Below are 25,389 nucleotides of genomic sequence, written 5' to 3' on the forward strand. Positions count from 1 at the left end.
TAATTGCCCCCTCTGTATTCAAAATGACAGCAAATTGTACACTTTGTTCACACGGTGAGCCTGTTCTCAACGCTTTTAAGTACTAGTGAGATTAAATAATATATATATATATATATATATATATATATATATATATATATATATATATATATATAATTATTATTACACTATAATTTGAAACAACCCAAAATTATTTGCAAAGCAATGCTAGTGAATGCAACTTTACTATGAATATTTGTGACCCATCGTTTCAAAACGGCATTATGTCGGAGCGAACCATATGCTTGAAAGCCGAATTAAATGTTAAACTGGTCAGGAATAAAAATCGATGGGAATAGCACCCTAAAAATGGTATCCATTCTCCTCAGTAAAACATACAACTCAACACAAGTTTGATATTTCTGGCTATAAATTCAATTTTCAACATCTTAACCAACCCAACTTAATACCGCTTTGAGACGAAGGGTCACATTTTCTCCACGGGAAAGAGAATCAACACACCATTACTTTTTAAGTTTGTGTCATATTATTTTATTGCAAACGACGAAAAGATCAAAGACATTCGGCACTGTGAGAAAACGGTTCGGTCTATCACAATCCGTATTCAAAATTCGTAACGGCACTTAAAATAATATTATAAGCCAGTATGAAAAAGAACCCCCCCCCCCCCCCCCAAAAAAAAAAAAAAAAACAAACAAAAAAACAACAGATCAGGGCACCATATTTCGTAACTTTGGAGGAATGTGTGATGTTCCGTGCGAACCGGACTTGGAACAGACTATACTACTGCGTAAAAAAGGAACAAAAAATGACTATTTTTAGCACTTATGTAAATAATAATAATAATAATAATAATAATAATAATAATAATAATAATAATAATAATAATAATAATAATAATAATAATAATAATAATAATAATAATAATAATAATAATAACGGTATAGATTTATAGTGCGCCAAACATCCCTTCATAGATTAAACCCTAGCACAGTACACGAACAACGCTAATTTACACATAATCAAGAGAAAGCCTGAAAGAAAATAATGTAGTCCTCCAGAGCCGTTAGGAGTTTATCCAGGTTTCTATAGCGTGAAATGGACAATAGCATTTGCTTGCTCGCTTCGGATAAAACGTTAGTCAAAGTAAAGTACTCTACACCAGACCTAACAGACTCAGCTATAATAAAATAAATAAATAAATTTTTTAAAAAAATAATAAAAACAATAATAAATAAATAAAGAAATAAATACATAAATAAATAAAACAAATTATTTTTTTTTAAATAGTTTTTATACATTTCAACAGCATTCATTTCGCATTTTTTGGTAGTTTGGGTGACAAAAACGGCCGGGTTTTTTTTTTGGGTCTACTCCCCATTGCCGCAAAAGTATTTATTCTGCTCATTTCATTTTCTTGTTATCCTGTAAACTGAGTGCATTCAATGTCCACTAGGGTCTGTCTTGCCTTCCATTTAATCTTTCCTTTCAGTCGGTTTCTTGTTTTATCATAACAAAGTGAATGCAATTCACTCGTTTTAGTTGCCGAACCGTACAGGAATCGAACGCGGCGTTTTATCTCGGAATTAACATTTCTTTCAATTTGCTACCAACAAAGTGAAACAAAACACGGAGTTTCTTTGTCATTGTTATTAGAACATTTTGGATGATTAGTTCTCACTAAATAAATGTTTGAAAGTAATATAAATGTTTTAGGTTACACGTTATGTTTGGTGTCATGTTTCATGTGTTTGTTGTGAGCAAATTAGCCTACAGAAATGTATAGCGTCGATGACACACTAATTATGCATGAACTAGAGAGGAAATCGAATGCACTCAGTTTACATCCTTTCAGAAACTAGTTTCAGATAATTTAATTTGGCTATTTTGGTAAACCAACCAGACAATCCTATTCACAGATTTGAGAATCCGGACTGCCAGATGGCCACGTGCGTTACCAATTTGGCTTGGGTTAGCACACAGTTTCGTTAGTTTTTAATTTCAATTTTTATAACGTATTGTCAAGTCGACCTTTTGTCTATTAAAAACCGATGGTGATTTGAACTGGGTAATTATTCTCAGAAGGACTGCAAGCTGACTACATTAACCATTATTGGTCACAATCGTGTTTCTATTGTTAATTGTTATTTCTCAAAATTATATCTCTAATTCTAAAAATAAAAATACAATATTTCTCCGAGTCGAGCCTATTTGATTTTCTTCTTACCAAAACCGATGATTATTTAAAGGGACCAAAATATATGTAATATTTGGCGAAGTGAAGTTTCATTTGTCACGTTTGAACAAGAAATTATTGGTCACGAGGAATTTTGGCTACCGACAGTCCTCCACAGAAACCAGAGCTGCCAGATGGTCAAGTGTGTGACCAAAATTGCCCCCATAGAGAATGTTTCTATTATAAATCTTAAAAAAAAAAAGAATGTTAGTTTAATCAATTTTTTGGTATCAAACCCGTATCTTTTAAGGAGACCAATTATTAGTGTTTGATCAGATGAGGTTCTATTTTACCATTTTTGAAGTCGAAATTGGCTAAGAAGAATTTTAGCTATCTGGCAGCCCTACTGGCAGCACGCCGCGCCGCACAAACAAAACAATACAGATCAAATAACCTAGACTAGAAGTAGACTACCTAAATTATTAGGTATGGTTAGCGTTTCAACGAGTCTTCTTCCCACGATCTTAGAATAATGCTAAAGATTGACTAGAAAGACGAATTAATCAGAATGGGAAATACAACGACATCGTCTTATTGGTGGAACAAAGTATCAGTGTAAGTGCAATATAGAAAAACAGTCAATCAACCTCTCACCCGTGGTGAGAATAGAAGTAGCGGCACCTTCTCACTATTCTCACCTGGTTTTAACCAACGAAGTGACTATTCTCACCCCCGATGCTAGTCTTCATAATAGTAGTCCACAATTGTTGTATGTTTAATCCAAAGGTTGTAATGCAGTTTAAGTTTCTTGTCACAAGTTGCACAATTAAAAAAAAAAAAATGAATCAAATCCAAATCGCAAAAAGCCGGCGACGTTTTTTTCGGTAATCCAATCGGCGGGGGGGGGGGGGGGGGGGGGGGGGGGGGGGGGGAAGAGAATAGAGGCAGCCTTTAACCAACAGATAGGGTTAGCCTAGCCGCCGCCCCTTCTCGCCATTCTCACCCGACCATAATCATCATCACATCTCTCTCCATCATCATTATCATCATCATCTCCTCTCTCTCTCTCTCTCTCTCTCTCTCTCTCTCTCTCTCTCTCTCTCTCTCTCTCTCTCTCTCTCTTTCTCATGATTGCTTTTGGTTTTAGTGGTACTGGTACTGGACGTAAGGAGGGTGAACATACATGTCATTTATTTAGAATTTAGACTGGATGGGCTTGAGAAATGGGAATCATGTTGGAAATCTGTATACGGGAGGATTGAAATCATCATCATCATCCTCTTTCTCTCGTGACTGCATGGAGGATTGAAATCATCATCATCATCCTCTTTCTCTTGTGACTGCATCTTCTTGCTATTCTCACCCAGTATTAACCGACAGGTAGGGTTAGCCTAGCCGCTGCCTCTTCTCGCTATTCTCACCCGATCATCATCATCGTCTCTCTCTCTTCCTCTAAGGAGGGTGAGCATACATAATTTAATAAACAAAAATGAATATTATAACAGCTTTTAAAAAGAACAAAATACCGATCACGGAACGTTTCAGGCTTTTTTATTCTCTATTGTCTTCTGGCACTTTTCTACTCACTTCATATCTTGTTGTTACCAACATAAGTGCCTGCTCCACTCACTTTTCTGAATTAAAAATTCACCCCATACACCGGAGCATACTCAATGTCTCAATCGTTTCTATGTTATATGTTTGTGTTGAGAATATTGGCTATTAAGCTTAACTGCTGGTCAAAATAACTTCGCGATGGTGGTGGGCGAACGAATCGGCGGTCTCAGAAGTGGGTGAGAGAGGGATCTAGAAATGACTTGGGTTTGATACGAATATTTTTGTGTTCGTGGATAGCTCACACGGTAGAGCCACGCTCTTACCTGCCAGGCGGAGTTGTCGTACCAATAAGGTCGCAGGTTCAAACCCCACCACCGCCGCGAATAATTTTTATTCTCTATTGTCTTCTGGCACTTTTCTACTCACTTCATATCTTAACGTTTCAGGCTCAACTCAAAACCCTCCTTCAGTCAGCCAACAACAAAAAACAATAAAAACATTTTGTACGTCCTCTCTGTTGAAGAAAAATCTTGGAAAGTAAACCCCAAAAAAGAAACAATAAGAAGCGTTTGATGTGTAATTAGGGAGTTCCAAATGAGAGGAATTTAAAACATTTCATTCTGCTTACCCCGATTCTATGTGAAATTTGAAGATGATATATGTGTGACTTGTGGTGATTTTGTAGTCGAACGAATGAACTTGTGTGATATGAAAAAAGAAATAAACTATTGTAAAGCACATCTGAGCACAAATTGTGGATATATCGATAATAATAATAAGGAGCAGATTTTCTTTTACTTAGCCTGTGAGACTGCGTTAGATTATTTTGAATAAGGGAAATAGGAATGTTTTCATGAATTAAGTTAATGATAAAGAGACAAAGACTTTTCGAATTGGAGAAAAGTAAGTCTTGTGATTTTTCATTTTGTGATTCTGAAATTATATATATATGCAGATTTGACCAGAGGGAGGATGGGGTCAAGTCCACGTTGGCATTAAAAATCAAGAAGTAAAAAGCATCTCTAGTCTAGATCCTATTTTTTTACTTTTCTATTCTTTTATTTATTTTTCTATCATTATATAGATGGAGAACAGCAATGGCAAGCCGCTGGAAAAGAACACCCCGTGTTAATTGCTGGTTTTGTAATGAGGATTTTAACATTGAATTTGACAAAGAGGATGGTGGATGGGATTGTCCTGGTTGTCAACAATATAATGGATTTACAGAAGTATGTATTATTGTATATTCCAAATATGTATTATTGTATATTCCAAATATGTATTATTGTATATTCCATTACAGCCCATTTAGATCGACAAGTTATATTTGCTTGAATGATTTCACTCTATCAACCAAAAGGCATACGGTATTTGTCAGATTCTAACACATCTCAGGAGAGCCAAGAAACATGCTGGAATCTGAGTGTGCCTAAATCCAATGCTCATGGGAGGTAACGACTTACTATGTAGATAAAATTTGGTCACCCATTTCCAGTGTGCCATATTGCAGAGTGTGCTGAAATCCAGCGCGAACAGTATTTTTCATAATGTAAAATGATGGAAAAATATCTTAGAATAAGGTCTAATTTTATAGGTAAATATAATTGATGAGAGTGAGAAGATTTGATACGATGACAGAGACTGAAATTGTAATGGTATTTGCACTTTACGGGCATCATGTCTCATCCTACATGTTAATTGTTGCTGTTGAGTTAAGACCCTTTGTGAAACGCTTTGAGCAGTTTTGTGGATATTGCACTATATATAATAATGTTCAAATTAAAAAAAAAATAAAAGTTAATCAAGTAGCTCCGGCCTTGTCATGCTGTGGGAGCTTGTGTGCTTGCAATCAAGGATCCCATGGAGCTAGGAGCTATGTCGGCGGGGATTTTGTGCACCTCGGCAGGTCTAACCAAGCCTAACAGGTCCGTAGGGGAGGAGTCGGAACAAAGGATTCACAGGGTATGTGGAGCTCATTAGTCTCAGGAGACAATTTAACTAGGAGAAGGAAAACTCTGATTTCAAAACTGGGTAGATGGAGCTCATTAGTCATGGAAGACAATCGTGTAAGGGAAGGAAACCCGAGCAGAAAACCATGGGTGGACTGGGATCACTAACTCGGGAGAGTAACCAGTCTAGGTGTAAATTTTCAAAATTAATCCTGGTGCTCCAAGCCTGGGGGTTATGCGATGGGCAAACACACACATCATTTGAAAATATCAAGTTGCAGAAACCTACAACAGCAATAAAACCACAAATTCAGTTCTTGAGAGCAGGGGGGGGGGGGGGGGGGGGGGGCTCTGTTGAAAAGCTGACAATCCCTCCTTTTTAGCCCAAGAGCACCCTTGATAAAACCTCCAAGAGGTCACAGAAAAAGCCCATCCTATGAGGGACGTGACCTGTGAGAACGCTCTGTGATTCTGGCAGATGTGCTGGATGGCCCAATGTGGCAAAGACACAGGATGAGCTCATATCTAAGGTGAGTGTTTTATCCAATGTTAGGTGATCTTATAATTTTTTTATTTTCTTGATTTAAACAGGAAGGAGACTATGATCGTCCAATACCAGACCAGTATGAGAATAATTTGTCGAAGGGTGAAAAATCATATTGTCAGCGGGAGGCAATTGTTGAGGATGACTCTATCCTTTGTCGATTTTGTCACCAAAACCAAGCACTGAAGGTTGGCCAATTGGCTTCTTTTGTGCCTTTATCAGAGGTAAATATTTTTTCCATGGAGGCATTTTTGTCCTAAAGTAGAACAGTAATGAGTTGGTTTAGAAAAATTATTTTAAAAGCTAAAAGCAATTTTCATTCCTTTGAACAGACACACTCAATGAAAAGAAGTATTAATCAGACAATATAAAGATAGAAAATGTGCATTTGCCATCAAATAACAAACATTTTGAACTTGGAATTCATTGTTTTATATCAATTTTTTAAATCACTATAGGACTGCTTGTTCAGATTTTCTTCTGCTATTCCATGGAATTTTTTTCTGTCCATTCTGTGTTCACACAGGCAAGTTACAATGAAGAAGTGGAAACCTATGAGGAATATCTGGAATCTGTATACAGACTTTGTCAGCGATGTAAAGACAGAGTGAGGGACCATATCGCACTGCAGGATGAGGACATCTTTAAAACGTTAGAAGAGGAGGACAATCTACAAATCAAGCAAACAGGGATTCCTGAACGTGAATCGAATTGCTCTAGAACTGTACGGAAGTGGTATTTTGATTTGTCTACACACTTTTTAAAAACTTTCATCTACAGATTGTAAGTAGTCCGTCAGGCCATTAATTCCACAGAGCTGGAATTTATCCCAGTTTCTATCACAGGGAAATGAACAATAACAATTGCTTGCTCTCCTTTGGATAGGATGCTAGTCTATCGCAAAGTACTTTCCACCAGATATGACAAAACTAGCTACCCAATCACTGCTGGGTTCAAAGTCTCTATTGCACCCAGAAAAGTGAGTGGAGCAGGCACTTATGTTGGTAACAACAAGATATGAAGTGAGTAGAAAAGTGCCAGAAGACAATAGAGAATAAAAATTTTTTCGCGGCGGTGGTGGGGTTTGAACCTGCGACCTTATTGGTACGACAACTCTGCCTGGCAGGTGAGAGCGTGGTTCTACCGTGTGAGCTATCCACGAATACAAAAATATTCGTTTTAAACCCGAGTCATATTTCTAGAGACCTCTCTCACCCACTTCTTGGAGATCGCAGGCTCGCTCGCGCACAACCATCGCGAAGTTATTTTTGACCAGCAGTTAAGCTTAATAGCCAATATTCTCAATATTCTCAACACAAACATATAACATAGAAACGATTGAGACATTGAGTATGCTCCGGTATATGGGGTGAATTTTTAATTCAGAAAAGTGAGTGGAGCAGGCACTTATGTTGGTAACAACAAGATATGAAGTGAGTAGAAAAGTGCCAGAAGACAATAGAGAATAAAAATTTTTTTTTTGTCAAAAATAACTTCGCGATGGTTGTGCGCGAGCGAGCCTGCGATCTCCAAGAAGTGGGTGAGAGAGGTCTCAAGAAATATGACTTGGGTTTGAAACGAATATTTTTGTATTCGTGGATAGCACACACGGTAGAGCCACGCTCTCACCTGCCAGGTGGAGTTGTCGTACCAATAAGGTCGCAGGTTCAAACCCCACCACCGCCGCGAAAAATTTTTTATTCTCTATTGTCTTCTGGCACTTTTCTATTGCACCCAGAATAGATCTTGGTCTCTTAACGTGGGAAGTGAGTGCTCAACCCACTGAGCTATCTAGACCCCCTACAGATTGTAAGTGCGGAGGTAAAATCAAAATGCTAACCAGTTCTACCTGTAAAGAAACAAAAGTAACAATATTTACAAACAATAAAAGAATGTATTACCTTAATGGTTTTAAAGAGAATTTGGTGAGCATTGGTCATCTTGGTGACGGTTTCAAAATGACAACAATTATTAGAGAGTGATGTCAATTACAGAGCACTTGCCTTTAATTTTGACACATTCAAGTGCTTTATACTTTTCGATTTATTTTTTACCATTTTCATCATTATTACTAATATTCGATGGACGGTTGATCTAACCTCTAAATGGCGGGTGGTTGGATGGGAGCATCACCCTTGAATCATATGCCTATGATGTTCGCATGGGTGTACGATCCGATAGTGATGTCGTTTCTTCTTCTCTTTACTAGCCTATCCTGCTTCTTTGGTTTGTGATTGTATTTTTGACAGGGGATATTTTGTTTTCTGTAAATCTTCTGCCTGTTTGTTCTTGGTTATTTATAATTTAGCTTATGATATCTTTAGGTTATGATTTTTGATTTACATTTGTACTATTTTTGTTAGATTGCTTGTTTTTTTTTTTTTTGTTTCAGCGGTCTCTCATATAACCTCAATTGCGTTGGAAGAGACCTAAAGCAACAAACAAACAAAAAAAAAATAACCTCTAAATGCAATACTATACTTCATAGGTTAGGTCAACGGGCCATCGAATTGTTTTATAATTATTATCTTCAAATTATTGTAGTAATTGGATGAATTTGATTAATTAACAAAACAAAATTTTTATTTCAGTCACAAGGACAGAAATGTATCCTGTATTGGATTACTCCATCATTCTTGTGTCTATGTCTTATGATGGCGGTCATTAACACATCTCTCAGTATGGGGATCTGTGTAGAGATGGAGAAGAATCGACTCAACGGCATCGTCCCGCCCTGTGTCTATACAGCTATTTTGTATACGGCCAGTGTTGTGTCTCTACCTGCAGTTCAAAGCATGTCCCAGTTGCCTTTGTACCTAGGGGCAGGCTTTTGTCTCCTAGGACTCCTTGCTGTCGGGAAAAAATGGTAAATAGTTTAAATTTTGAAAATTCATCACTTTTAGGAGATAAAAATTGTAATAATAATGATAATAATAATAATAATAATAATAATTATAATAGCAATAATACTTTATTGCATCCCAAAGGGGAAATTTATTGTAGTCGCTGTAATTAACTTTACTAATCATTGGTTTACCCTCACAAGGAATAAATAACACTTCAACATCTTATGTAGCCTTGCATCAAACTTTCAATTTCAATAAGTTTTCATGACTTAGAGTGAGATGCTCATGAAGTTCTGAAATTGGTGCCAAAATTTCGTGATTTTTGTCATTACAGGCAGGTCTGATATAGCATGTTGGACGAGACATGATGCCTGTTAGGCGATATTACATGTTTTGGACAGAGATAACGCTGTTAACGACCTGAGTGAGGTCAGAGAATGTGAGTAAAGAGCCTTTTCCAAGGACTCAATTATGAGCCGCTTAAAGCGTACTTGAACTAAGGACCGCACAGCTGCACTTATAAACTTGACACCATCATGACTGAAATTATTGAATTGCTGTGAGAAATTGATGTGTAATGAAATGACCCCAGATGATTTTTTCACATTAAAAAATATACTTTTTAAAAGATTTATTTTATTTTATTTATTTATTTTTTCCAGCGTACACATTGTCGATGCACTTCATATTCTGCATTGGCTTGCCCTGTTAGTCACGAATGTTCTGTCACCGGCCATGCGACAAAATGTCTACACAGCTTCTTCCTATCTTGTCCTCTGTATCTCTACAACGTCTATGTGTTATGTGTGCTTAACCAAGTCTCGACAGCCAAAGAAATTCTCAGAAGTTGCCACTCAGTGAGTTTTTTTTTTCAGGTTACATTTTTAGACCTTTCATCTCGTATGACTGTATCAGGGAAATTTCTGATGCCACTTCTCATCCTTGATTTTACCAGTGCTGATGGTTTTTCTCGGATCCGCCGAAATCCACAATTTTGGTGTCGGGAGGAGGAATTTCATCCTTTTAAAGAATGACAATTCCCCCTAATCAAATGTACTTGCAGGGAAAGACTTGGATGTGTGATGGAACAAATAAATAAAAAATTGAGATTTTTATAATAGGTTATATAAGCTCTAAAAGTGGGGGTTAGTGCAGTAAAAATGGGGGCGTAAAGTAGTCAGTTGTTCGAAATTTTCCTCCTTTTTCTCACCATCAGCACTGTTTTATTTTCACATGAATATCTCATTATTTTGTTTCTGAAAAGTTTGCAGATTGGTACAAATAAATGAGAATAAGTTTAAATATGCATAGCAGTGTAAAAAAAATTCTATATTTGGCGAATATTAAGGACTTGTTGGTTTTTCCATAACTTTGGAAAACTGTCATGTTCACCTTCTTTCCATTTTTAAACATTTAAATTTCTCAGCCAAGTTTTGTTTTCTTAAGTAATGGAGCCCAAAACTGTGGCAAACAAATTTTGGAAAAATTTTCCTTCTTTCATTTTTTAAACTTTTTCTCACCATCAGCGCTGGTTTTATTGAACTTCATTTGGTATTTACCTACTGGTATCTCTATGAGGCAATTTATTTAAACTCCTCTTTTAGGTCCTTGACAAGGATTGCTTCACATAAAAAAGTGACACCTTTGAAAGAAAAACATCTACCTGATTGCAATGGGAAGATTACAGCAGAGCCACAGTTTGTCAGTACCATCTCATCATTACCACCTTGTCCATCTCCGTCCTCATCTTTCCTCGTATATCCGGTTGGAGAAGCTAAAAATTTCTTCAAGCCCATTTCATCATCACCGCCCAGTTCACCCACATCGATGGTATCATCCGCAAGCCCTGATGGTGTTTCATCCAATCAAGAGAAATCAAAAAGCACCTACGATACTGTCAGAGATGGTCTGGAATCAATCTCTTTAGGATTGGCAAGGAAATCAGGTTCGTTTTTAATGTACATTTTTGGTAGACATTTGGGTAAAAAAATGCATAGATAACCATTACCAACCATGTCCGACTTCTTAAAAAAAATTTTGCTTGTTTTCTACATAATTTTACCCTACTTTTACTTTTGGCTACGCTTATTTGTACTACCACTGCAAATAACGCCAGAGCTTATTTGTACTCTTACTAAAAATAGAATTTGCGTAATTACTAAAAATATGACATTTTATACGGATAGAACTGCAATATACAATGAATTATCTGGAATGGAAGTCAAAAAGTGACCACTTCATCTCATCACAATCACATTATAACTATTATTACAAGTTGATTTTGACGGACTTTGGTAATTCTTCACTCTTTTCAAGTCACAGAATACTCAGTTTACAAGGTAAGCATACGAAATGCACATTTTAATTCATTTCTTATTTTTATAACTAAACATGCTTTGGGGTTGTGTGTTTGTTGATTGTGCATCAGCTGACGACACATTTGTCGCTACGCGAATTACTTAACTTTATTACTTTTTTTTGTGAAAAATAACAATAACAGGGCTTTAAAAAAATTAAAATACTAATTCCCCCCCCCCCCCCCCCAAATAATTTAAATCATCCTTCCATGTCAGGCGATTAAAACCAGGTGTTTCAATGTTCGATCCCCAGCGAGGCGACCAAAAGATACTAGATATTTTTAGAAGGCCCTGATCCCCAGTCAAAAGGTTGCTAATTTTATCACGATCAAGAGGTTTCGAGTACTCACGACATTCCAGGCTCAGGGTCCTTTAAAAAAATACTTTTCATTCAGTTATTGTTATTATCTTTATTATGGCCGACACATCGTCCATACTTTTTCAAAACTGTTTTTTTTTTTTTTGGGGGGGGGGGGGGGGGGGGGGCTGTTTTTTTATATCGGAAAATTGGGTTTTGTATGTTATGTTCATGGAGAGAGAGAGAGAGAGAGAGAGAGAGAGAGAGAGAGAGAGAGTAATATTTTATAATGATAAGATATCTGTAGTGGTAGTATTATTAGTAGTTTTGAAATGCCTATGATGATGACAATGTGAGATAATTATATTAGTGTGATTATTTTTATTATATTTTTAAAAATTACGTACGGCTATGTCGTAGTGGTATGACACTCGCTTTTGGACCGGAAGGTCCTGGGCTCGAGCCTCGCTCGGCGCATAGTTGAACTCTTGGAAAAGGCACTTTGCTCACTTTCTCTCACCGGACTCAGTTGTAAAATGTGTACTTGGCCGTTAACTGCGTTGTCTCTGTCCGAAGTAATTGTAATATCGCCTAACAGACGTTATGTCCCGTTCAACATGCGAAGTGTTGCTGTTATAAACTTTAGCATTGGCATGTATGTGCCTATTTCGCTGTAGTGAATTTAATTTAATTTTTTGTTTTCATCGACAGCTAACATGAAAGAACACTGTTGACGTTACTGGTGTCCTGACAATCCATAAAGATGCTGGCTCAAGGGCTATTCTGGCAAGGTGTGTTGAGGCAAACCTTTGCCTGTGGCAAAACTCATCAATCAGCAAACCATCATCTGGGCCAGCAGACCAGAGTGTCTGCATGCACTTTTTGACAATGGTTAGTAATGTTTTCAAATCTCCATTGCGCCTTTACATTTTTTATTGGTGATCAATAAAATAAATGCTCATTTTTCTAAATGAAAATGGCAAAGCATCATTTGAATTGAATTACTACTGAATGTATTAACTTAACGACAGACTATAGTTTGTTGCCAAGAGTTTTGTTCTAGGGATGTAAAACCAATGAAATTTCAAGTGTGTTGGTGTGAATAATGATCATTTTTTAAAAATTGCTATGTCTTTGACAAATGCATTTTATGACAATAATGCCATTTCCAAAAATTGCTAATGAAATGTGTCTCTTTTTTATTTCAATTTTTCCATCCAGAGCAGGATCAACCCTCTTTGTGGAACTACAAAAAAGTGGTGGCAAACAAGTAGTGTTGACTTTTTCTGTAAGATTTTCAAGGGTTTGGGAAAGCAAATTGCTTTTTATTCAGAATTAGTGCACTATTTAAAGTTTTATTGTCTAAAATAGAATTGATTTTGCAGTTCAACTTGACTAGATATCTAATTTTATACGACTTGTCTCTCAAGTAGAATAAAAAAATGAAAAATGAGGATAGCGTGCCATATCATATTTTGAAAAATCATATAATATATCTAGAAATCATCTGTATAACCTATTGTATACAGTAAATAATTAGGTTTTGTGATTATAATGATGAATTCATAAGGTATGACATCATATTTGACCACAAAATTATTTTATCTCTGGGCGTAAAAAAAAATCAATTTTACAGCATTTTTTTTTTATCTAAGGGGTATGGGTTAGTGAACTGATTATAATTTTTTTTAGACTTAGATCAATCTACAAAATTTTCGTTTTCTTGTCCTATTACGGTCATATTTTGAAAGTTTGATGGATCATTTCTTTTAGTTGTCTGCAAAATCAGCCTTTTAACTTTATGTCAAATTATAGAAAAAGCTTGCGCTTTCTCAAATGTCTGTTTTATGTCATTTGTCTGATTTTCTAGCAATCCTACCTCAATCATTTTCCTTTAAATTATCTTCAAATTTATTCAGAATCTTTTCTATGATGTGTTTTACATCATGATGTGCGGGTGGTTGGATGGGAGCATCACCCTTGAATCATATACCTATGATGTTCGCATGGGTGTACGATCCGATAGTGATGTCGTTTCTTCTTCTCTTTACTAGCCTATCCTGCTTCTTTGGTTTGTGATTGTATTTTTGACAGGGGATATTTTTTTCCTGTAAATCCTCTGCCTGTTTGTTCTTGGTTATTTATAATTTAGCTTATGATATCTTTAGGTTATGATTTTGATTGACATTTGTACTATTTTTGTTAGATTGCTTGTTTTTTTGTTTCAGCGGTCTCTCATATAACCTCAATTGTGTTGGAAGAGACCTAAAGCAACAAACAAACAAAAAAAAAACATCATGATGTAAGTGTTTGGGGGTAAATTAAAATTTAGCAATTTTATAAATTTTAAAATTCATTTGTTCCGCGCTAAATTTTCAGTTGAAATCAAATAAAAATTCTAAAAAAATTATTCCAAGAGTTTTCATGATATAGCTATTTATGAAAGAAACATTGTGTTTAAATTTGAAAGAAATTTTTATGCTAGTTTTTGGTGCATCTATGTTAGAAGTTTTAGGGTTTTACGTCTAATTTTAGCTTATGTTGCCCCTTAAAAAAGTTTTTTTTTTTAATTGTTATTTTTGGTGTTTAGCATCAAATTATACATTACATTATTATTTCATGAGATATAATTAAAGAATTTTAGAACTATAAAGCATATTTGACCACTAAAGTAATTTTTTGGTGAATAACAGCAGATATTAAATTATTTCGCAATTTTTTTTCTTAGAGGTATGGGTTAGCGAATCGTTTATAATTTTTTTCAGAATTTGATCAATTTATAAAATATTACTGTTTTCTTGTTCCATATTGGTTATACTTGATGAATGTTGGCCTTTGTCTGCATAATTAGCTTTATTATCAAATTAAAGACAAATTTTTCATTTTCTCAAAATTTCATTGTGCGTCATTCTCTGATTTTCTAACATTCACATCTGGATTGTTTCCCATCAGATTGTCTTCAAATTTGGTCAGAATTTTTCTTATGATGTGTTTTGCATCATGATGGTTGGGTTTTGGGCTAAACAAAAATTTAGCAGTTTTATGAATTTTTAAATCAATTTTTTTTCCTGTCATGTCACACCAAATTTTCACTAAGAAATCGAAAAAAAAATTCTGAAAAATTTATTTTCAAGACTATTGCTAAACCTATCCATCTTGTTGTAAGAAACATTTTGTGTAAATTTGAAAGAGATCTGTTCGTTGTTTTTTTCTGCATCACTGTAAGAATTTTTGGGGTCTAATCTGAGCTTATATTGTCCCCCTGGTGGTAGGGATTTGGTGGCTAATAGTATTAGCGCTGGTGTTAGGGACTCAGTAATAGCCATGTCGTAGGAACTCGGCGAGTAAAAGTGCTGGTGATAGGGATTCAACGAGTAAAAGCGCTGGTGGTAGGGACTCAGTGAGTAATAGCGCTGGTCGTAGGGACTCAGTGAGTAAAAGCGCTGGTCGTTGGGACTCGATGAGTAAAAGCTCTATGACTCGCTGAGTAATAGCGCTGGTGGTAGGGACTCGGTGAGTAAAAGCGCTGGTGGTAGGGGCTCAGTGAGTAAAAGCGCTGGTCGTAGGGACTCAGTGAGTAAAAGATCTATGACTCAGTGAGTAGAAGCGCTGGTGGTAGGGACTCAGTGAGTAAAAGCTCTATGACTCGGTAATAGCACTAGTGGTAGGGACTCGAAGAGTAAAAGCACTGGTGGTAGGGACTCAGTGAGTAAAAGCTCTATAACTCGGTAATAGCACTGGTGGTAGGGACAGTGTCAGTGAGTAAAAGCGCTGGTGGTAGGGACTTCGTGAGTTATAGCACTGGTGGTAGGGACTCGGTGAGTAAAAGCTCTATGACTCAGTGAGTAAAAGCGCTGGTGGAAGGGACTCGGTGAGTAATTGCACTGGTGGTAGGGACTCGGTGAGTAAAAGCTCTATGACTCAATGAGTAAAGCGCTGCTGGTAGGGACTGTTTGTGTGTTTATTTGTTTTTGAGGGTTTTACGGCGCTTGCAACACATTAAGGTCATATCAGCGCCAGTAAAAAGGAAGAAATGGGATAGTAAAAAGTTAGAGAATTCAATTAAAGCACCAAGAAAAGGTAAGACAAAGGGGAATTTGTTCAAATGGGAAACAGATGTAGATTCCAAGAGCACACCATCAAAGTACTTAGTTTAAGATCACCTAAAAGTCTCATCCAGACACAAGCACAGGTCCCGACTAAGAGGAATACACTCAAATGTTAACAAATCAAATATAATATGTAATATAAAACATAATACAGTACATAACAGAGAGATGATTTACAATGAAAAAAATATCATCTCCCAAAACTAACTATACATTCGACTGCTTCCCTCTCAGCCAGGGGATCCGGCCAGGACCAGGACAAAACCAAGTAATCTCATTCCAAGACAAAGACAGAAAGCATGTTGGAAAACAGATATAAGGGGATAGAAGACACAGTATGAACCCCCCTGCCCACATTGGGAGGTCAGGAACCCCGCCCAGGTGGTAGGGACTGGGTGAGTAATAGCGCTGGTGGTAGGGACTCAGTGAGTAAAAGCGCTGGTAGGAATTCAGTGGTGTCACTGATTTTATGACATTAGAATATAAAGAAATTTACAACTACAATCAGACTAATGATTTTACAAAAGGTCCCCACAAAAAACTATATCTTTAAATTATTAAACAAGTCTGTTGATTAAATTAAATTATAATTTTATTTTAAAAGATCAAGAAAATGTCAAAATAAAAATGAAAGTTTTGACAACCAACATGTACCTATTCCGTAACATATAAAGACACACAAACAAATCTTGTCTTCTTGCTCCTCTGTAATCTTGACACAGCATTGCTCTGATATTTCGTGAAGATGTGTAGCATGAACACTACTTCACTCTATACCGATCACGACCCAACAAGTATTGAGAACAACCATGCTTCTCAAATTTGTTTTACATACAGGACTTTGCACTATCCTTTTGAATCTGGATAGAGACTTGACCGACTCAATTGTTAACGGGCACCTTTTTACTGTCACACTCTTTTATTGGGATGTGATATTACGACTTATAATGTCCCTTTTTATTTCGTCACTGACCGACCACCTTTGAAATTTTGATATTCTACAACACAGTGTTTGGTCTCCTGTGTTATATTTGTTTTATTCTGTACCGACCTGTATAACACAGTTTCTGCCTTCTCTGTGTTATATTTTTATTGGGACATATAGTAACAGATTTGCCTTCTCTGTACTATGAATTGGTCACCCGTTCACGGACTGACACAGTACAGTAGCCTGCACTATGCCTTGCTATCTTCCGGCCCCAAACGTACTTCACACAATCAACCCTGCATTATGTGAAGGATAGCTAGTGACGTTTGGCGACTGAGAGACGTTGTCATCACAAGATAGCATTGCAACAGGTTTGAAAAATACCAACTTGTGGTTGCCTAAAGCTAATATCCCATTGAGACTTAAGCTCGTTCTACAGTAACGTGACAGCCCCCACCCACGTTAAAAATTTACTTTTTTGGTGGTTTATTACATGAAAATAAATTTTACAAATGGACAATGAGTAAAGGTATTAAGGGAATTCTGTATGAAATTTCCTGTGTAGAGTCACATTTGAAAAATTTCGCAGTCTAACTGTCTCTGTCGTGTCAAGGGCATCTTTATGGTCGCATGTCTCTGTTATCTGGAGTCCCTGTCTGGTCAGTCTGTGTGTCCATAACGTCTTTGGTCTCTCTGTCTGGTCAGTTTGTGTGTCCATAACGTCTGTGGTCTCTGTCTGGTCAGTCGGTGTGTCCATAACTTCTGTGGTCTCTGTCTGGGCAGAGTGTGTATTTATAATGTCTGTGGTCTCTGGTCAGTACGTGCATTTACAATGTCTGGTGTCTCTGAAAAGTCAGAAAGAGGGTTAGAATGGGGATTTGTCTGTATTAAGTCAGTCATGTCAACAATGTCAAAGTCTTTATCTTCAGAGACAAGAGTCAAAAATTGTTCCAACTGGGAGATTCTTTGCAGAAACTGATGTTCTACCATAACTTGAAATAAGCTATTGATCCTGTTTGTCACTGAAGATACAATTCGATACAGTCCTTCCTGTGTATTTGTCACACGTCATACTGGTACAATGTCAGTTTCAGGTTGGTCATGGATTTCCAGTCTTTCGCCCGCCATGACCCTCATCATCTATGCACATAATATTCACAAGTGGATACAAATATCGATTTACTTTGTATGTTGCATCCATAACAAACACATCACAAAAAACACTCAAATCACGCTTCATTCTTCCCGTTACTTAAAACAAATACTCAAAACCACCATCCTCATTCACACTGAACTTTGTTACACCTCCTTCCTCCTCTATCTCTCTCAGTAATTCCTGTACCGTCTCACCGTCCGTCCTGTCAATATCAGTCTTGAACAATCTCCGCTGCAAATCTTCGACATCTTTAGGCAATACATTTTATCCTTGGCTTGATTGAATGTATTGCCTAAGTTGGGTTGTGGACACCTTTGTTTTAGCCATAGCCTTCACTGTCTCATTCACGAGGGGCAGGCGATTCTCCGGATAAAGTGAGGATGGCTAAATGTAAAAAGAAAAAAGATTAAAAGTACAAAATTGTATGCAATAGCATTCAATTCAGACCTGCCAGCTAACAAAACAATAAAAAGCATTTTATTTTTTATTGACAATTTAAAGACAAAAATCTGCATATAAACCCATAATGCACGAGTTGTGTTTGTCACTCTAAAATACTTGAATGAACTAAAATGCAACAGGCGCTCATCAAATTCAAGGGTTAAATGAATGACTGCAGAATTCCCAACAAACGTCGCTTCATTGTCTTTCTAACATTTTCATGGCATACAAAAACGCAATAGAGTGGTCACCATTTATAATTAGTCCTCAGAAATCAAGCACTTATAACTGCATCGTACTCATAGTCAAAGTCAAATTTTATTTTGAAAAGTCTATGGACAACCATCAAATCTTAAAATTCCTTATCTGGAACAAAAAAAAAAAACAAAGACAAAAAAAAAAAAAGACCCAAAAAAATACCACCACCTAGATCTGCTTATATTGTCTTACAGGACTTAATAGCGCTTACAACACTATAAAAAGGATGATGATATGGTGACTGATTCAATAAATAGGGAACAGTAGATTTCACGAGCACCTCAAAGATGTACCAATTTTGACATTACCTCAAAGTCTCACCGAGACACAAGCAAAGGATCCTGCTAAAACATTTACATAATGCAATAATATTCAAAACCTATAACAGTACATAACAGAGAGATGATTTACAGTATAAAAAATCATCTCAAGAAGAAAGGTACTGTATTTGACTGTCTGCCTCCCAACTAAAGACCCCCGCAAGGACCAGGAAAAAAATGAGCAATCTTAATCCATAACAAAGACAGGGAGCAACATGGAAAGGGAAAACAAATATAAGGGATAGAAAAATGTGAACTCTCTGCCCAGAACCCTTCCAAGAAATTTTTTTTTTAATAAAAAAAAATACAAATTCTGGAACAGTCAATTTTGTCACAAGCTGGTCATCATCTCTCCATCTCAGTGCGCCACCTTGAATGTATCGTAATAAAATATGAGTTGGAATGGCTGTTGTTCTTTAAACATTTGGTCCTGGTGTCAACAGTGCATTTACCTAACTAATCTATTACTATATATTACACTCAATAGTGGGAGGGGGGAGGGACAATTAAGGTACTGAAAATATAAAGTAACAAGAAAAGAAAAAATAATACATATTTATAAAAAAAATTGAGTCTAATTGCGACTAAAATAGAATTTGCAATTAATTGCTGTCAAGTGTAAAATTTTCGGCAGCGAAAAACTGCAGGGACAAAATGTCGATGGAAAATAAGTATAAAATGAATGAGTCTTACCAATTTATCGCATGGGTGATTTTCATGGTTGTGATTAGCCCCTGTAACCCTCAGAAGCCAGTATTAATTTCAGAGTCCTGCATGGTAAGAAAAACTTTTTATTACAAAATAATAAAATTATCCACAACATAGTATGATAAAATATTAATAGCGTTGTCACTTGCATACCTCAATTGTGAAGGATTTCAACATGCAGATTATAGAGCAATTGAAAATAAATCTTAATAAGACATTCAATAATAATACTAATCCAGCGCAATCAGATTTTTTGAACAAATCAAGTCTTTCACTTTTTAAAACTGTTCTGGTAATAGTTGAACTATTGTCTTGCTGTATTACATCGTGCAGCCCGCCCACTGAAGACTGTAAATGAGCTGCAGATAGGCACACATTGCCTCTTCCTCTGGATGTTTTAAAATTCAGAATCAGTTTGATTGCTTTATTAAAATTGTCTTGGCAATCAAGATAGAAAAGCTGATGGTGATAATTTACTTCCGAGTTATGCTGAAATATTATAACCTTGTGCATATAATATTTTCATTTTTTTTAAAATATGTAAAAGTAAAAAAACACCTCCTGCCCCGTCCAAAAACAACCTCCTACCTCTGGTTAGGGCGAACTCCTTTGCTTGAAGTCAATTGCTTTTTGCCCTGCTTGCATTCATAGACACAAAAGTCATAAATTAGCCAACTTTCCTCAGGGTGATATGATGGAAGCTGAAAAACACGGAATAATATAAAAGATCATAACATAAACACCTAAATATTAAGTTAAAAATTGCAATATTTTCTCCAACTGAGACAAAGGTGTTACAGTTCAGTACGTTAGAAGAATAAGAAAGTAAGTCGAGAGTTTTCTCGAAGAACTTAAATTTGTGACGTGGTACTCAAATCAGGGACTAGGTCAAAAGCTGAATGGCACAAATGGAAAGCCAAAGGCATGTTGTTTTCAATATTTAAAGTCAATAAAAATTCAAATTCTGTGCATTCTAATATTAGGCAAACAACTACAGACCACACTAAATTGAATTGTATTAAGTAAAAGGATCTTGTCACATTCAATCAAGCTGTCATTTGAGAAAAATTACTTCATTATAAATTGAAGTTCAGATCGCATGTTTGAAGCCGTATTAGGAAAATTCATGTATCTGTGTATAAGCCAAGTTTCATCAAAATCACAGTGGCAACGAGTGTCTAATATTTGCCACCAGATACACTCGTAAAATTTGAGTGTAGGCCTATTTAGCAAAATCATATATTAGGAATGGTTTATACTACATCATAAAGTAGCGCATGCCCGTCATCATCCTGCATCTTTTTTATATATATAAATATTAAAAAAAGAATTGAGCTTTCATAAGCCGCAATATCCACCAAACATGCTCAAAGCACTTTACAAAGGATCCATGACTAGCAGCAACACGTAACAAGTAGAACGTTAGGCGATGTTTTTCTTCTGACAGACAACGCTCTTAGCGGATAAGAAATCATACACATGAGTACAGTGAGAGAATGTGAGTCCTTGATGAGGCTCGACCCCAGGACCTTCCAATCCGGAAGTGAGTGCCACACAGCCGCATATATCTTGGCTGTTCTTGAGAATTTGCCAAACACCTACAAACTAATTAGTAAAAAGAGGGGAGATGGGCAGAAATAGACAGACAGATACACACTCAGAGAGAGAGAGAGAATAATATCAGTTGCCTGTGGTGTCAGTCCGTTTAGGAGTGAGGTGGCGGAAGAAGTAGTCTAGCATTAGTACTTGGGTAGTAGTAGTAAGTAGTAAATAGGGGAGGTCTTCTGCACGTTCCTTGAGCTAAGGAAAGTATTCCTTCAACTAACCTTAAAATAAAAAATAAAACATTGTACATTTCCAACACTTGGACCTGCACTATGACCTATAACTAAAACTAACAGACAAAAAAAAAAACCCGCTAAGACTCCTCTCCAGTACCTTTCAATATTTCAAATTGAATTATAATGGCTGCGGAAAACTAAAACAATGGTCATATAAGGAAATTTACAAATCAATCAAGTTGTTCTACAGGTTTTAAAATGAAAATATGAAGTAACAAGATATCACTCTAATATAGTGACACCTAACTAACACTAGACATCACACCAGCAGCAATGCTGAGCGGAGTAATTTTACTTTTTTCACTAGCAACCAAGTTGCCACATTGGATTTTCTTTCTTTACTTTTTTTTTTAGTGTTCTGCTAATGTGCAATCTACATTTAAAATAAAAAGTGGCATCTTTCATTTCTTCTAATTCTTAACAGACACGATTATGTCCACTTCACATCTCAACAACAGGGACAATTTTTTTCACTTCTTGAGGCAGTTTTTTCTTACTTCTTTTAAATTTCATTTTTTTAAAGCTTCTTTATTGATTTGATTATAAGTTCTATTGTTCTTCTTTTATTATAATTTCATTGTCAATATCATTTTCATCCGTCATCAGCATACTTTTACAGTACTTTTACCATGTTATTCTTACGCTCTTACAGTTACAGTACAGCAGAGCGATACCTAACACAGACCTTTAAAGTGCTACTAAATTTGAAAAATTAAAATAAAACGTTTGACAAAAGATCCACAGTTCAAAAGCTAAAACAATTATAAAGTGAAACTACCTCGAGGCTCGAGGAACATCGGGGGTAAGGTCTCCCGCCCATACTGGGCACTGGGGGACTGGAAGTCTAGAGAGCTGCGCCGGTGGAACCCGTAATTTAGTTTCTTAAACGGTTCCGATCATTCAGGAGAGGAGTAGTACCTATCTAGTTGTAGTTATTAGTAGAAGAAGAAGAAGAAGAAGGAGCATGTTCAGGTTCAAGTTCAACCCTTCTTTAACTTCTTAGTAGGCACTTGCAAGAATTTTTCAAAATAGTGGCTATGGGTATTAATTTAGCGTAGAAAAATAAAGGGGAGTGAAACATTAACTAGAGTGAAAAATTATCGCTCTGTCTCAACTGGTTAAAAAGTTATGACCGTTTATGTGGTGGAAAATCTCTAATTAATAGGAAAAAATGTGACAAAAGCACAGCATCCCAATGGATAATCACGTATAATTCAGAAACAGCTTCAGATACAACTTTCAAATTTTTACATGTGGTAAATCAACATCTCTGTAATACATTGCAAACAGAAAATGAATTATTTTGAGAAAGAAAAGTATAGTTTAGAGCTGAGACAGCTGAAATCAAGGAAAAATTAGGCAGTTTAGTGAGCAGCAGCAGTGGCAGTCAAATTTTGACCCAACTCGCCCATAGGAAAGTTGTGACTGGAAATTGCCGTTCGCGTTTTAGGGGGTTCAATTAAAGATGCATAACTTCGTTATAAAGAGGAATATCGCAGATATTTTGGTATCATTATTTTCGTCTTTCAATTTCCTTTTAAATGGTGCCAATTAAGGAAAAATCCCATTAATATTTCCAGAAGTTATATGAAGTTAAAATTTGGCAATTTTCAAATGCATTTATTTTTTTATTTACCGCGTGTGTTTTTAAAATTTAAACGCTTGTTTTTAGAATAACATCTAAACTTTATTCATGCCAAATTTCAGGGCTCTATATCGATGCGCAGACACCTTTTAACTCTGCGCCGAAATGCCTTGTTTACATTATCTTCTCATCATGGCTGCCGGGCGATATCGATATCCATATCGATATTTTAAATTTAGTTATGTATTATGTTAAATTTAGTCCATAATATTTTCAGTACTATTATTTCCTATGTTTTTATTTTGAATACATACTTTCCAACTTTATTTATAGGCATTTTAAAGTTTTTGTTTTAAAAGTTTGTATATTTCTTCTCTTTGTGAAATTCGATATTAATAATATCGATATTTTAAAAATACCAATTGCTTTAATTTAATTTTATTTTACTCTGCCATCAAGTCATCAAGTTTCTTTCCCATATGTTTAGATATGTTTATCATGTGTATCCATATTTTAAAGGCCTTAGCCTTAATAATTATTATGGTAAGAAGTTCTGTCAGTTTTGACACCCCCATACATTGAGAGAGAAGGGGGGGGGGGGGGGATAAAATTATATTAATTGTCAGTTCAAATGATGTAATAGCAATAAACCCAAAGTGGTTCAGCAGAATTTTTTAAAGTATTAAAAGCCAGAACTTTCCTTCTAATTATAATAGGGAATCTGTTTCAATTTATTTGAACTTTTTCAATCTACCATTTTATTTGATTTATATGCAATTAAATTGCCATAGATACACAACATGTTTATATCTTTTCATTTAAATACTCTCAAACCCTTTTTTATTCTCTAAAAGGGTAATTATTTGCAATTGTTTCAGTGAGATATTGGGGATAAATCCAAAAGTGATAGAGCAAATTCTTTCTTACGTCTAGCCGAGTTTTTGATTATGTAACATTTGCGTCATATTATGTAATAATGTGTTAATTTGAAATGTTTATCTTCCTCTTTATTAATGTAAATGCATTGTCCTCGATAAGACGAACATTTTGGTATACAATATATGATAAGAACTCCATATTGACTGTTTTAACCATTTTTTATTAACATCACGCGTTTTCGGTCACAAGTTTGCAATGGTAATTTTGGGGTAAAAATCGGTCTGAAATTTCAGACTTTGAACTGCCGTAACTACATTTCTAATCAAGATAGAAACAAAATTCAAACTGTTTTGTAATCTGTGTTGCCAGCTCTTTCATATGACATTGGTTTCAAGTGTGTGAGGTACATTTAGAATTTCTATTAAACTCCCTAGAAAAATAGATCACGACATGCAAATGAATGGCCGATTGGAATTTTGGAAAAGTCAATAATAAAATATTTATTCACATGAAGATAGACCAAATACACCACTGAATCGGCGTCATTTAGTTGTTTACTTTGAACTTTTCAAAATGAAAATAGACCTCATGCAAGCAAAGATATGAACTGACAAATGTTTGAGGTGGTGTACTCTTCTTAGTTGATAGAGTTAGAGTTAGAGTGAGAATGACGAGAAATGAGTTGCCACTTAATTAAGGAAAAAAATTGTCGTATCTAGTTTACTTACCTTCTTTGTTGACTTTTTAATAAAAAGTACATTATTCTCATTTTCGAATGTTTTCAAATTGGAGAAAAGATGAGAATGTCTCGTTTACCGAGAGGGCCATTTTTTTTTGCTTCACACTTCTCAAAGACAGACCGCGAAAAGTGGAGGCCAGGGTTGCCAGATTATTTTTCAACAAAATGCCAGTGGAAGACTCAAAAAATGCCAAAACACTCCAAAAAATGCCAAAGTCTGTTGACTCCCATCCCCACTAAGAAAACTACTCACTTTTGATAGACAATTTACTATCATATCCTGGTGGCTTGCGTGTTTTCTTTTCTTTTTTTTTTTTTTTTTTTTTTGAATTATACTTAATTTCCTGTTGGGGTAATTTTTTACCTACTGACTACTAAGTGGAGTGCTAAACCACTACACCACGGTTGAGAAAAGGTGTCATTTGAAGTATAATATACAAGAAAAGAAAATGCCAAATGAAAATGCCAAATGCCAAATGATTTTTCTAATGCCAAACGGTTTTCAAAAATGCCAGATTTTTGGAATCTGGCATTTAAAATGCCAAACTGGCAACCCTGGTGGAGGCTGGGGTCGGCTGGTCCTTGAAAGCTCACAAATGCAACTTAAAACGCATAAGAGTGCTGGGAGTAGCTACAAATAGGTAAAGGAGCGGTGGTTTGCAACTTTAAACACATAAGAGTTCTGGGAGTACAAATAG

At 35.9% G+C, this 25,389-nt stretch overlaps 1 protein-coding gene and 1 long non-coding RNA gene across 2 annotated transcripts in view; one reads left to right on the top strand and one right to left on the bottom strand.

The window, feature by feature from the left end:
• Positions 1 to 2,572: 2,572 nt before the first annotated feature.
• Positions 2,573 to 25,389, top strand: part of LOC144969872 (uncharacterized) — a 33,570-nt gene continuing 10,753 nt past the window's right edge. Inside the window, exons 1-7 of the mRNA XM_078908910.1 lie at positions 2,573 to 2,791; positions 4,818 to 4,962; positions 6,274 to 6,450; positions 6,753 to 6,950; positions 8,818 to 9,092; positions 9,735 to 9,929; positions 10,677 to 11,017. Of these exons, the coding sequence (XP_078765036.1) occupies positions 2,745 to 2,791; positions 4,818 to 4,962; positions 6,274 to 6,450; positions 6,753 to 6,950; positions 8,818 to 9,092; positions 9,735 to 9,929; positions 10,677 to 11,017 (1,378 nt within the window). The 5' untranslated portion in view covers positions 2,573 to 2,744. The remainder of the gene's footprint in view (positions 2,792 to 4,817; positions 4,963 to 6,273; positions 6,451 to 6,752; positions 6,951 to 8,817; positions 9,093 to 9,734; positions 9,930 to 10,676; positions 11,018 to 25,389) is intronic.
• LOC144969873 (uncharacterized) lies at positions 16,411 to 24,838 on the bottom strand. The gene is made up of 4 exons (XR_013644877.1): positions 24,681 to 24,838; positions 20,236 to 20,348; positions 19,633 to 19,709; positions 16,411 to 18,304 (listed from the first exon to the last, which is right to left on the bottom strand). It is a non-coding gene; the product is annotated as an uncharacterized LOC144969873 (long non-coding RNA).

This window comes from Berghia stephanieae, chromosome 4 (assembly GCF_034508935.2).
Source record: "Berghia stephanieae isolate SIO BIC M18660-M18661 chromosome 4, UCSD_Bste_1.3, whole genome shotgun sequence".
Lineage (NCBI taxonomy): Eukaryota > Metazoa > Mollusca > Gastropoda > Nudibranchia > Aeolidiidae > Berghia > Berghia stephanieae.